Source organism: Macrotis lagotis, chromosome 3 (assembly GCF_037893015.1).
Source record: "Macrotis lagotis isolate mMagLag1 chromosome 3, bilby.v1.9.chrom.fasta, whole genome shotgun sequence".
In the NCBI taxonomy this organism is placed as follows: domain Eukaryota; kingdom Metazoa; phylum Chordata; class Mammalia; order Peramelemorphia; family Peramelidae; genus Macrotis; species Macrotis lagotis.
This window is the reverse complement of record NC_133660.1, coordinates 294,909,660-294,923,068: the sequence shown is the minus strand read 5'-3', so window position 1 is coordinate 294,923,068 and position 13,409 is coordinate 294,909,660. Positions and strand designations below refer to the sequence as shown.

Below are 13,409 nucleotides of genomic sequence, written 5' to 3'. Positions count from 1 at the left end.
GCCATATCACTTATTTTATAAAAGGGAAATGACTCAACCAAGTTCACAGAGATAGTTATCATATAATAGTTCTTTATCTAAATGTGTATATTCATTCCTATTAGTTATTAGACATGCTCAGAGTTGAGGATGACTAGAACCTCAGTCAGTGAGTGATAATCCTAACTCTCTTTTCTTTTCAACAATGCTACACCCAATGGCCCCAACTCTGAACAACCAAGTTCCACTGAAGAGTGGCCAGCACTCACCACTATCTCAGGACAGTTGTCTTCAAGTATTTAAATGGCTGGAATTGTTTTGCTTGGCCCCAAGGGGTAGGACTTGGAACCCTGGGGGGGGGGGAAGCCATTGGGAAGAAGAATTTAACTTGATAACAATAAAAGCTACCCAAGAGATGAGGTTCTTTGGTTGGCTATGGAGTGTCCCTTCCCCCCCCAATTGTTCGGCTAAAGAGGAAACTCATGGTTGGACAACACAACTTCTGAAGTGCCCTGATTCCCTTGCTAGTAGCAATAATGACAACAGAAACAGGAATAGAAGTGGCAGGGTCAACAGCAAAGATATTGTCCACAATATCTTAGACTTGGCTTTAGGTCATAAAAATTTCATGTTTTTAATAAATGTGGCTATCTAAAATACTTCCCAAACCCCATTGATGAGGCATGAGAAGCTCTCAAAATAAGGAAACCTGAAAGAAGAAATCAAAACCATAGAAGTCCATTATCATCCCTGTCATCTTGTCTGCTTCTGTGCTTGTCCTAAGATGCTTTCAGTGAGCCTGTAGAAACTGAACTGACATCCCAAACCTTTTATTTAGTATGAAAAGCAACCATTTTATCTGCCTACACAATAGTCTGCTGAACAAATATTAAGCATAAATACATCATAGGAACAATAAAAGGATGGTGACCTCTCTCATGATTATCTCTGTCTGAACTCCACTGAATATTAGAAGACAAAAATAAAAATGTGTACATATTCTATGTATATTGAGTAATGTGTATGTGTGTGTGTGTGTGATGTATATATACTATATAAATGTAAGTTAGATAGGCATGGGGCAGCTAGGTGGCAGAGCAGATAGAGTGCTGGGCCTGGAGTTATCTTCATGAGTTCAAATCCAGTCTCAGATGCTTTCTAGCTGTGAAACACTAGGGTAGGTCACTTAATCCTGTCTGCCTTAGTCTCATCTGCAAATGAGTTGGAGAAGGAAAGGGTAAACCACTCCATTATCTTTTTTTAGATTTTTGCAAGGCAAATAGGGTTAAATGGCTTGCCCAAGGCCACACAGCTAGGTAATTATTAAGTGCCTGAGTCTGAATTTGAACTCAGGTCCTCCTGACTCCAAGGCCAGTGCTCTATCCACTGTGCAACCTAGCTGCCCCAACTGCACCACCTAGCCACCCCACTGTGCCACCTAGCTGCCCCCACTCCATTATCTTTGACAAGAAAACCCCAAAGAGTTGAACATGACTAAAACAACTGAACAACCAAAAAAGATATAGATAGATATAGATGATAGATAGATAGATAGATAGATAGATAGATAGATAGATAGATAGATATAGATGATAGATAGATAGATAGATGATAGATAGATAGATAGATTGCAAATGATACTGTTGCTGAAGCCCAAGAGTAGGTTCCTTTGAATCCTAATTTCCTCGGAGAGCATTTGGTCTAACATCAATCTTAAGGATATGTCAATCCTCTTTATAATACCCCCCAAAAAGTAGCTATCTTGGGGGGGTGCCAATTAGGTGTCAAGTGGATGGAGCACTGACCTTGGAGTTAGGAGGACTTGAGTTCAAATCCAAACTCAAACACTTAATACTTGCTTAGCTATATGACCTTGGACAAGTCACTTATAACCCCATTGCCTTGCAAAAATTTTTTTAAAACTAGCTGTCCAATCTCTGCTTTTGCCATTGTTCATGAATTTCCTACCAATGCCATTCTTCATTATGGGATTATAAGATTAAAGTCTATAAATCTCAAAGGGGCCTTGGATATGATCTAGTTCATTATATCACTCTTCCCAAATTAAGAAATTGAGGCCAAGAGTTTAAAGGCAGGAAATCATGAAGTTGGGAAATGAATCCTGTTCTTTTTTCTAAATTCAGAACGCTGTCCATTGTACCACATCTGTTGGTTTTTCCTGTTCTGAGCCCCTACATCAGCCTTGCTTGTGAAGTTTAGCACTTAATTTTATTGATTTCAAATTATTCAAGAATGATTTCTTGCAGGATAGCTTCATATTCCCAAGCAGATGATAAACTTTCTGAAAGTAGAAAACCCCATTCCTACATTTCTTTTGTATCTCTTTTTTTATTTTAGTTACTTAAGGCTATGGGCTTAAGAATGCTTTGCCCAAGGTCACACAGCTAGGCAATTATTATTAAGTGTCTGAGGCGGGATTTAAACTCAGGTCCTCCTGACTCCAGGGCTGGTGCTCTATCCACTGCACCACTTAGCTGTCCCTGTATCTCTTAAAGTGCAAAAGATAGAGCTTGACATGAGATGGAAAGAATTCAGTTTTTATTGGAAGATATGGGTGTGAGTTCCAGATCAGAAACTTAGCACTTGTTTTGTCTTAAGTTATTTCAGCACCTAGGCCAACTCATAGGTAAAATGAATCCCCACTATAAAATGCCAATAAGTGGTCATCTAGTCTCTGCTTGAAGGACTCCAAGAAGAGAGAACCCATCACCTCTTGAGGCAATCCCATCTCTGATGTCCCCCAAGGGTTTCTCCATCTCTAAATCCATGGTCCTATGAACCTCTATGGAAGAGCAAAAAGATCAGTGAGAGTAAACTGGTTTCAATATACAGGAAAAGGTCCATTAGATGCATCAAAGAGGGGCAGCTAGGTGGCACAGTGGATAGAGTACCAGCCCTGGAGTCAGGAGAACCTGAGTTCAAATCTGGCCTCAGACACTTAATAATTACCTAGCTGTGTGGCCTTGGGAAAGCCACTTAACCCCATTGCCTTGCAAAAAAAAAGCCTAAAAAAAAGTGACAAAACACTTGTCATATGACCCAGGCTCTGCCTAAGTATGAAAGATGAGAGTCAGAAAGCATCTGGAAGCTTTAGTTCATAAAATATAAGAATCAAACATGAGCTTAGCAAAGAGAATGAATATCTAGGCTATCTGAGTATACTGGAGGTAGAAGGGGGCTTAGAATGACAGAAGAGAAAGAGATGTCCAAACATAGTATGTCAGAACTAAAAGGAAGCCTGGAACCTAGACCATAGAATGTCAGAGTTGGAATGCTGGCCCATCTGCCACTGTTGACTTTTTATGTCTTTCTTCATCTTCTCTATCATCACTCAAATGGCCTCTCTTCCATCATTGTGGATGAGAAACTTTCTTATATTATACAATAGCTGTTCTTTATTTCCTTAATATTATATTTATAATTTCCATTTAACAGATGAAGAAACTGAGACACAGAAAATGGGCAGGCAGGGAACTGAGACTGAGTAAGCTCAGAACTAAGCAGGCACTGGAAGTTAAGAGGCAATGGATCAGGTCCCAACTGGCAAGCCGTTCTCAGGATATATTTAATGAGTAGGGCACAAGACTCACCATGGGTCAGAAGCTGGATAAGTCAACAGTAACCACAGAATGTTTATTAACTGACAATAGTTGGGGGGGGGGTGAATCAGAAAAAGTGATACCAAGACATCCTGAAGGTCTCATTAAACATTTTAGAATTGATTGTACAGCATGGGAGACACCGGCACAGGACCACCTAACATGGCAAGCCCTCATCAGTGAGGGGGCTGAGCTCCATAAGAAGGGCAGAATTGAAGCAGCTCAAAGGAAATGTGACATCTGTAAATATAGAGTGCCCACTCCAGATGTTCACGTGGACTAGTTGTGCCCAACCTATGGTAGAGTTTTCTGAGTTTGTATTGGTCTGATCAGCCATGGTAGGGCACCCTGTAATCTGTCTTAAACATAATGATGTCATTTTGGTCTTCTTCAATAACGAAGGACAAGAACCAACTATATGACAAACACTGTGATGTGCATTCGGGCTTCAGAGACAAAAACAAAGTACCCTTTCTTGCCCTCCTAATATTCTAATGGTCAGCCAGACAACAACCAAGAGTATTCAGATACCAGGGGGCAAGTCAAGAATTCAGACCAAGAATCATGAAGCCAGAATGAGCAAGAAGAACAAAGCAGACAGAGAATAGATTCTAGTCAACGGGTGAACGTGAAAACTCAAGAGAACCCCCAGAAAAGGAGCTGTTTTGGACATCCTGGAAAGGCAGGGGCGGAGCCCCAAAGAGCACTGACCTTTGAGGGACAGGTGGGGGCAGTTTATGTCACATAGCGGGCTAAAGTGGAAAGTAGGAGGGTAAGTCCAAAGAAGAGACAGGAAAGCTCTGGTGAACTAGAGAAGAGAAAAGGTGATCCACAGAAGCTGCAAACAGCAATCAAGTCACAAAATCCTTGAGTTTATGCCAGTTCCTGTCCCTGACTTCATTGACAGGAAACAGTTTAGTAAGGAAAATATTGACCTGAGAGTATCAAGAAAACCTGAGTTCAACCCCCAACCCTACTCATGAGATTTAGAACAAGTCAGTTCCCCTCCTTGGGATTCAGTTGTTTTAGTTGTGAAATGAAAGAGTAGCAAGCTCTGAAGTCCCCTTCATTCTGACGTCCTGGATTCTTAGAATTCAGCTCTGACATTCAGTTTTTCAAGGACCTCCCAGTTCTGACACTGGTTCTAGGAGCCCTCCCAGCAGTGACAGCCTGAGGGCCCTTCCTAAGTTCTAAGACCCTGTTCCCGTTCTGATATTCTAAGCTCCTTCTCAGTTCTAACATTCTAAAGTCCCTTCTAGCTCTGACATTCTGAATTCTAAAGTCCTTCCTATGTCCAGAGATCTCAAATACCATGTGCTAGGGCTACTCTCCAGTTCTGCCACCTGTTCATCCTGTCTTCTCTTCATCTCTTCAAATAGACATCTCTTACCTCTTTATCTGGTCCTCATCTAGCATAGCTTGGGTCCCTTCCCTCCTAGCTGCTTTCTTTGGGAGGCTTCTTTCCCTTGACGGCCTTCCTAAAGGGCAGTTCTCAGAAACAAACCCAGGGAGACCCAATGAGGGCAGACTATGACAGACCTCTCTCCTTCCTAGATTAATTCAGCCAAAGATAGTTCTAGCTTTTCATCTGCTATGTAATTGTTGACACAGATGGAACCTTGGTTTGTTTTTTTGGTGTTGGGTTTTTCCAAATGGGGTAAAGCGATTTGTTCAAGGTCACACAGCTAGGCAATTATTAAGTGTCTAGGGCTGGATTTGAACTCAGATCCTCCTGAATCAAGGGCCGTTGCTTTATCCACTGCACCACCTAGCTGCCCCTATACATTGAACTTTGGAGAACAGTTTTCTCCTGAAATGCTTTGACCATGAATTCAACTATGCATCTTGGATCTGTGGATACTTGGGTAGCAGGAAAACCAGGGTTCCCAAAAATCCATACCTTTTCTGCTCACATCCCTGAATGTGGTAGTCAGTCACTCCCCCGTGCCTAAACTTTAACTAGCCACATGAAGGTTCAAGCCTAAGACCTCCGAGATCTGTCTGGATCAATCATAACATTTAAGGGACTTCCCAGGACATCTAATCTCACCTGCTCAATTTACAGTTAAGGAAACAAGTCCATAGGGGTTAAATGATGTTTTCTTCATGATCACAGAGCTAGTTCATATCAGAGGCAGTATTTGAACCCATGTCTTCTTGACTTCAAGTCCATTCTTCTATCTATTCCACTGCATTGTGTTCCTCAGGTCATGGGATTGTCCAAAGGGAAAATGGAGCTCTTCTCCTCCCATAACCATCTGACATGCTCCGAGTCCATTATCTGGTTTACCACTTTTCAATCAGAAAGAAACAGGGGGTTCTGGGAGTTCTCTTTGTCTAATTATTCAAAAATGGCACCTTAATTGAGGCAACTCAGTCCCTTGACAAGAAGTGCTAGGGACAAGTCTCAGGGGCATCCATTTGTTCTTGTTTTTTCTCCATCTTTAGTGATGTTCTTTCTTTTCTCTTTTTCTTTTCCCCATTTCCCTTGCCCCTCTGTTACATAGCTGAATTCATTGCCCTTGCTATAGGAGCTAGCTCCTACTGAACTCTCCAGCCCTGGCTCTGTCCATGGTTGCCTGGTTCCTTGTGTCTTGCTCCTTCCCTAATGGTTGTCCCTGAGAATCTCCTCACGCTTCTCTTTTTCTGTCTTCCCCTTTCTGTCCCTACCACTCCTTCCTCTTACCCTCTCCCTGTTATTAAGATCCTGTGGGTGGCTAGAGTCTCCCAACTGTGCTTTCTTTCCCCTTCTCTCTCATCTTGGTGGGGTCTGTAGCCGGCTCCGCTGTTGCTCAGAGATGTGGAGGCAGTTGCTAAGAGACAGTGAAACGTCAGTACCTGGCCCTCGAGGAAAAAAAGAGAGAGAGAGAGAGAGAGAGAGAGAGAAAGGGAGATTGGGAGGGGGGGAGGAGGGAAAGAGAAAGGGGAGGGAGACCTGGCTGAAGCCACACATTCAGCTGAGTTTCAAGAATGGGCATTTGGGTCCTCTGAACTTTCCTCTTAGTGCCCCCTTCTCTCAACCCATCTTAGGCAAGAGGGGGTGAAAGGGGAGAAGGAGGAAGGCTCCAGAGGTGTTGGACAGGGAGCCCGGAGACATGGAGGAGGACAGGGAGGGGGAGGGAAAGAGAAAAGGAGGGAAGGAAAGCAAGCTGTTCTCCTGAAACAACCTGGGGTTCCAAGAGGGAAATCCTTGTCTGCCTCCACACTGATTGCAGCATTTCTGGACCAGAGTGAGTAATGGCTTTGGGGGATGCAGAGTGAGACGAAGGGTAGGGGTAAAGCGAGGCACTTGGGAGCCCCTGGGGCTGCGAGGACTAAGAGTGGGGCTGGGGTCATTTTCTTGCATCAGGAACTAAGGGTGGGAGGGAGGCACAGGGAATCGATATTGGGGGTAGAGGGTGAGTGAAGGATGGGGGAACAGGAGGGACAAGAGTTATGAAGGGACTCGATGTCTCAAGGAGAAGGGGTGTAAAAGGTGATGCGGGGCCACCCATGTACTATGAGATTGCTATCTGGGGGAGGGAGGGGTGCAGGTACAGGGAGTGGGGGGGTGGGGAACATTCATGGAAAAAGGATGATGGGAGCAGGGGTGTGTACTGTGTGTGAAAGCTGGTGGGGGCAGCTCCAGCTGGGTGTGTGAGAGGCAGCTGGAGGCAAAGATGTCAGAGGAGGTGAGTACCAGGAAGGGAAGGCAGCCTGGGGAGGAGGGGAGGGAGCAAAGGGTAGATCAGGAGGAGAGCGAGTCAAAGGAGTTCTAGGGGGCTCTTCTGCAATGATGAGGGCAGCCCGTTCCTAGTGGCTTGGATTGGTGAATAAGCAAGGGGGCACTTGTGCCATGGGGGGGGCACGGTTGGAGGGAGAGCTAAGTATAGAGGTAAAGGACTCTGATAGGTGTGTTCGGGTCACCGGAGAGGAGGGGGAGATCCTCTGCCACTCCATCAGTCAATCAACAACCATTTACAGAAGGGGTCCCAGATTGGAGGATGGCAGAGCTCAGGAGTATGATGTCAGCATCAGGGTGGGCTACCTTGGCAATGGAGTCCTAAAGTGAAGGGCAGGGAGAAAGGAGACCATGAGAGAAAGGCCAGAGAAACATGCCAGCCAGCAAATGTCTCCTTTGGAGAGCCCCCTGCTAAGCAGCTGTTCTTCAAATCTTCTTGGCAGATGATGCAGGAGGGACTGCTAACCACTCCCTGCTGAATAGAGGAAAAGAACAGTGGACCAGAGGCAAGTCAGAGCCAAGCCCAGAACTGGCTTAGGGGGAAGCCTCAGTTTCTCCTTCTGGTGCCCCTTCAGTCTTCTCCTGTGGTGTTGGGTCTTCCAGCCTCATGAGCTCCCCAGACCTTCCCACTAAGCTAAGGACAGAAGACTCCTTCTCGGGCGAGTGTTTGTTCTGGTCCTATTGTCCTTAGCACAGGAAAGGACCCTGCCGCCTCCTGGTGGGGCCCATGGAGACCCATTTCAATCCGGGTGTCCTTCCCAGAAGGCTAATCCCTTGTCCTTCTTTGACTACTCAATATCTCCATGACATGGGTTCTGCAGCCCCGAGTGCCAGGATTCAAAGAACTGGCTTTGCCCCTAAGAGATTTCAGGGCCTTTGAGCAAGTGCTGGGACCCTGGGAGGGGTGGGGGAGGTGCGACATTAAGCCTTCTGCCCTCCCTCCCATTCCCCCAGTCAGACACGGGGACCAAGAATAGCTCGTGATCTTTGATGATTTTCCATGGCCCAGAGGATTTGGGGCCATCGCTTCAAAGACTGCCACCAACTGGTCCCACCGGACGTCTCCCTGGGTTTCTCCAGTCTTGATCCTCTTCCCCAAAGCCCAGGAGCCTTGGCTGAGCCTCCCCGCGCCCCCAGCAGGTGCCACCAAAGGAAGCCTCCTGGTGCTTCTCACCTGGGGAGCCCTCTCATGCTTCCCAGGCCCCCAGGCTGGCCAGAGCCAATGAGAGTCCATGGGCAGAAGCCCCACCTCCCCCAGACCCTGGCCACCATGTAGCTGCCTTCTTGGCCCAGTGACTCTTCTCTGAGAGCCAGGGTGATGGGCTCCTCGGGGCCATGCTGCTGCTGGCAGAGGACTGACATGGGGCCCCTCTGGGCCCAGCTGCTCCGGCCCTGCTCTCCCAAGCCGGCCCTGCTCCTGGCCTCACTCCTCCTGGCGACGGGGCTGGCCCTGGCCGACGCGGTCACCAGCTGCCCGGTCCTGTGTGCCTGTCGCAGCCAAGTGGTCGACTGCAGCAGCCAGCGCCTTTTTTCTGTGCCTCCCGACCTCCCACTGGACACTCGAAACCTCAGCCTTGCCCACAATCGCATCGCCACCGTCCCACCGGGCTACCTTACCTGCTATGGCGAGCTCCGGGCACTGGACCTGCGGAACAACTCCCTGGTAGAGCTGCCCCCCGGGCTCTTCCTCCATGCTAAGAGACTGGCCCACTTGGACTTGAGTTACAACAACCTCAGCCACATCCCTGCAGACATGTTCCTCGAGGCTCAAGGCCTGGTTCGCATTGACCTGAGCCACAACCCTTGGCTGAGAAAAGTCCACCCACAGGCCTTCCAGGGTCTGGCCCAGCTCCGAGAGCTTGACCTCAGCTTTGGAGGCCTGGCCTTCCTCAGCCTCGAGGCCCTGGAGGGCCTTCCTGGGCTAGTGACCCTGCAGATTGGAGGGAACCCCTGGGTATGTGGCTGCACCATGGAGCCCCTCCTGAAGTGGCTGAGAAATAAGATCCAGCGCTGCACGGCAGGTAGGAGACGGGCCATCAGGGCTTGGGGGAGGGACCACGATGTCTTGGAGGAAGAGGGAGGGGAGATCATATGATCATCAGACTTAAGGTACAGGGGACCTTAGGCAGCCCCTTCGGTCCCAGGGCCGGAGAAGGGAAGGGACTTTTCCACAGTCACCTAAGTGATCACTAGAAGAGATGGAGCTGCTGATTTGAAACTCGGTGCTCTGGAAAAGGGCCCCCAGCTGCAAGCCTGTGTGTGTGTGTGTGTGTGTGTGTGTGTGTGTGTGTGTGTGTGTGTGTACTGATAAAGTCTGGGGAAGTCTATTAACCCCTTCTCAGAATAATGTGCTTCAGTGCACATAACATTCCGAAGGAAACCTACTCTATTAAAATACAACTATCGAGATAAAAAACCAAGTTCACAGGGCAGCTCAGCAGCACACCAAGGGACCCTGGAGTCAGGAGAACCTGAGTTCAAATGCAGCCTCAGACACTTCATAATCACCTAGCTGTGTGACCTTGGCCAAGTCATTTAACCCCATTGCCCTGCAAAAAAAACAACAAAAAGTTAACAGATCATGGGCTGTGAATTCATTTACCTGATGCAAACAGTCCTAAAAATCATAGATTGAGAACTGAAAGAGAATTTAAACGTCATTTTCTCCAACTCCTTCATTTTACCAAGAAAGAAGCTGAGCCCCAGAGAGGAAAGGTGACTTCCTCAAGGCTGCATAGGGTAAGTGGCAGAACCAGGATTTCAGTTCAGCCCCCTGACTCCTACTGCAGCCTTCTTTCCTTTGCACATCTGTGGATTAAGGACAATGGAAAGAAAACCAGGACCAGAGAGAAGACACGACAAAAAACTCTCCCCAAAGTTTCTGAGTATTGGATTTAAAATGCCATAGGAATATGAGGTTGATTATTGCTGCCATTATGATTCCTTAGACTTTGCTCCAAACAAAGAGAAGTTATTATATTCTCGGTAATAAACAGATTAGCTCCCATGTGCACTTTTTTCACAGCAGCCCAATGAGCTGATTGGCATGTTAGCACCCCATTTCAAAGATGAGGGGAAAACTGGGATTCAGGGTCTCCCATTTAGGAAGTGTTGGAATTGGCATCGAACCCAAAAGCTCCAGATCCAAGACCATTGCTATTCCCACTCTTCCCATATTGCCTAAGGTTTTGAGGGCACAGTTGGCAGCCAAGCCGAGTGGTGGGAAGAATGTTGGACTTAAGAGTCAGGAATCCTTTCTCACAAAAGTAGTATGATCAAAGAGCAAGTCATGTAACCTCCTCCTTACCTCAATTTCCCCATCTGTATAACATGGAGAATTTAATCACCTCTCTCACAGGATTGTGGTAAAGATTAACTGAGATAATGCATGTAAATCACTTAGTCAGTCTTAAAGGGCTATAGAAATGCTAGATGATATTATCATCAAAAGGATCTCAGGAGACTTGGGCAAAATTTTACGGGGCATGAGACTGGGGTTTGGGAAGTCAAAAAATTAAAAAGTGAACACAAAGTCCAAGTTGATTCCCAGTTTCTCTAGGATCTAGGGCTGGAAGGGGTCTAGAAAAACACCATATTGAAGTGCTAGCTGAGTCCATCTGTAAATGCAGCTTCCAATCATAGCCAAACCCGAGACATTCTGAAATAGCAGGATTCTATACAGAGAGGCTAATCCCAGCAGGTCACTGTATTTCAATGGCCAAAACAGTAGGATATGGCATATGAGTATGGATATGCCTTTCCTGCAGGGTGGCCCAGGGAGCCCACTGGAAAAGGGCAGAGGAATAGGGAAAATTCAAGGGGAGCCGGAGGAGGGCTGAGGTGTGGGTGTGGGTGTGGGTGGGCCCAGGACCAGAATAGTTTGGGGGGCCGTGGGTCACGACTACATCTCTTCCACAGAGCTGTGGGAAGGAACTCCTTCAGGACTAAAAATAACTGGAGAACCCACAAATGAAGTTCAGGTGCCTGGCCAAGCATTAATGGGGATGCATTATGGGACCCAGAGAGAGAAAGGATGGATGGAGTCATTTCAAATTCTGCACAATCCTAGGAGGCCATTTCCTGTAATGTTCCAAAATTCATGGAAGAAGAGACAAAAAAATAGGTGTTTAGCACTTATTGGAGAAGTAATAAAAAAAAATCACACTTTTTCTTTCCTTTATTTGATTTCTGCCCTTCCTGACCACAAGAGCTTGCAAAGAGAAGAGTGGGAAAGGAACAAGTTTGCATTCAATGCCTACCCTAGGCCAGAAACTTGCTAAGAACTTTATAAATATTTTAGAATTCTAGAGCCCAGAAAGTTCTTAGAAATTATCAGTCTCTTTTTCATTATAAGATCATAGATTTAAGAAAAGGTCCTAAATATCATCTAATAGAAGTTCCTCAGTTTACAGAAGAGGAAACTGAGGATCAGAGAAGTTGAAAGGCTTGCCCAGTGTCCCATAGCTAGCATGTAGCAAAGGTAGGATTTGAACCCAGATCTTCTTGGCTTTGCCAAGTCCAACACTATCCACTATGGCACAGTGCCTGACTAATTATACAAATGGAGAAAGCCAGATTAGAAAAGGTCCAGATGACTTAGGCAAGTTCAAGTGAATCGGTGGAAGAAATAAGATTGGAACTCAGACCCCAGTCCCACACTCCCTCATGCCACTGAACTTGAAATTCTGTTTCCCTTTCTTTCTGGCCTTCCATTTTTCCTTCTTGTCACATCCCCTGACCTGATCCCCATAATATAGCTTTGCCCAATACAGATGACCCAGTGATGGCCAGCTCTAAGGATAATGACCCTAAACCACTCCCCAGAAGGATCATGTGAATCAATTGGTGACTTGTTATATGAAGGGTTTTTTTTTTAATCTAGGGTTATTGATGCCAACAAAGACCCTTCATGGAGTGACCACAGTGGGCTGAGAGTGTGGGGCAGGATTCTTGATCTGGATGTCTCCATATAGGAAAAGTTAACATGATGATGTTAGGGGATGGTGCACCAAGGTAGTCATGTGCCAATTCTCTGTGAAGGTTTGTTTACAGGAGGCTCCTTCCCATGAGGAAGCCAAAGGCAACTCAAAATTTGCTCCTTAACCGCAGACCTGGCTAAAGATGACAACACTTTGCCATGAGACATCTAGCTGACATATAACAAGCCTTATCCTCAGGGAGACCCTAATAGAGGCTGAGCCAGAGAAGCAAGACTGGGGCATTGTCCTCAGAGATTAGGGGATCTACTCTCTCCCTATGAACAAAAGGCTTCTCTGATTTTTCTGTTGCAGATTCCCAGTTGGCCGAGTGCCGGGGTCCCCCAGAAGTGGAGGGTGCCCCACTGTTCTCCCTCACAGAGGAAAGCTTCAAAGCTTGTCACCTCACCTTGACGCTGGATGATTACCTATTTATTGCCTTCGTGGGCTTTGTGGTCTCCATCGCGTCTGTGGCCACCAATTTTCTCCTGGGGATCACGGCTAACTGTTGCCACCGCTGGAACAAGGCAAGCGAAGAGGAAGAGATCTGACTTGGTTTCCCTGGTCTTCCTCTATGTTGCTAAGTGCTGCTATGACCAACAATTGCTAGGCTAGCAAGGATGAGGAGATCACATACCATGGTTCCCCCCTCCAGGCATTGCCAACCACTGTCAATACTATAAGATTAGTCATCAGGAGATGATGCCAATACTCTGCCAACCTGAAAGTCAATCTTCCAGCTATTAGCTTTGCTGACTCCTGAAGGCTAAAAGCTTAGAAATCCTCAATGACAACCCTTTCCCATACCAGCCTCCTTCAAGCCCATTAGGCTTCCTCCCACTTGGCTACTGCCACCAAGAGAGAACACACTTTCCTGGTTTTTGCCACTCTCTTTCATTTCTCCATCAATTGTAGTCAACTTAAAAGATTAAGATAATCACCCAAAATAATCACCATTCTCAAGGCTCCATTTCTTGTCCTGCTCTCAATTCTCTCCACTTCAGAATACAGAGACCCAACTCCTAGGGGAGTTGAAAAACATGTGATCCGATGACTCTTGTCTGTACAGGAAAAGAACTCTGCCCATGAAGGACAGATATAACTAAGGTGGAG

At 46.4% G+C, this 13,409-nt stretch overlaps 1 protein-coding gene across 1 annotated transcript; it reads left to right on the top strand.

Moving 5' to 3' along the window:
- The first annotated feature begins 8,638 nt into the window (after positions 1 to 8,638).
- On the top strand, positions 8,639 to 12,847 carry LRRC55 (leucine rich repeat containing 55). Its single transcript, XM_074227740.1, has 2 exons — positions 8,639 to 9,341; positions 12,612 to 12,847. The coding sequence occupies exons 1-2, from the start codon at positions 8,639 to 8,641 to the stop codon at positions 12,845 to 12,847; spliced, it is 939 nt and encodes a 312-aa protein (XP_074083841.1).
- The last annotated feature ends 562 nt before the right edge of the window (positions 12,848 to 13,409 follow it).

Excerpts from the sequence above, each read along its gene's own strand:
- LRRC55 (XM_074227740.1), top strand. The coding sequence starts at position 8,639 with ATGGGCTCCTCGGGGCCATGCTGCTGCTGGCAGAGGACTGACATGGGG. Across the intron at positions 9,342-12,611 it reads GATCCAGCGCTGCACGGCAG|ATTCCCAGTTGGCCGAGTGC; the intron begins GTAGGAGACGGG and ends TTTCTGTTGCAG.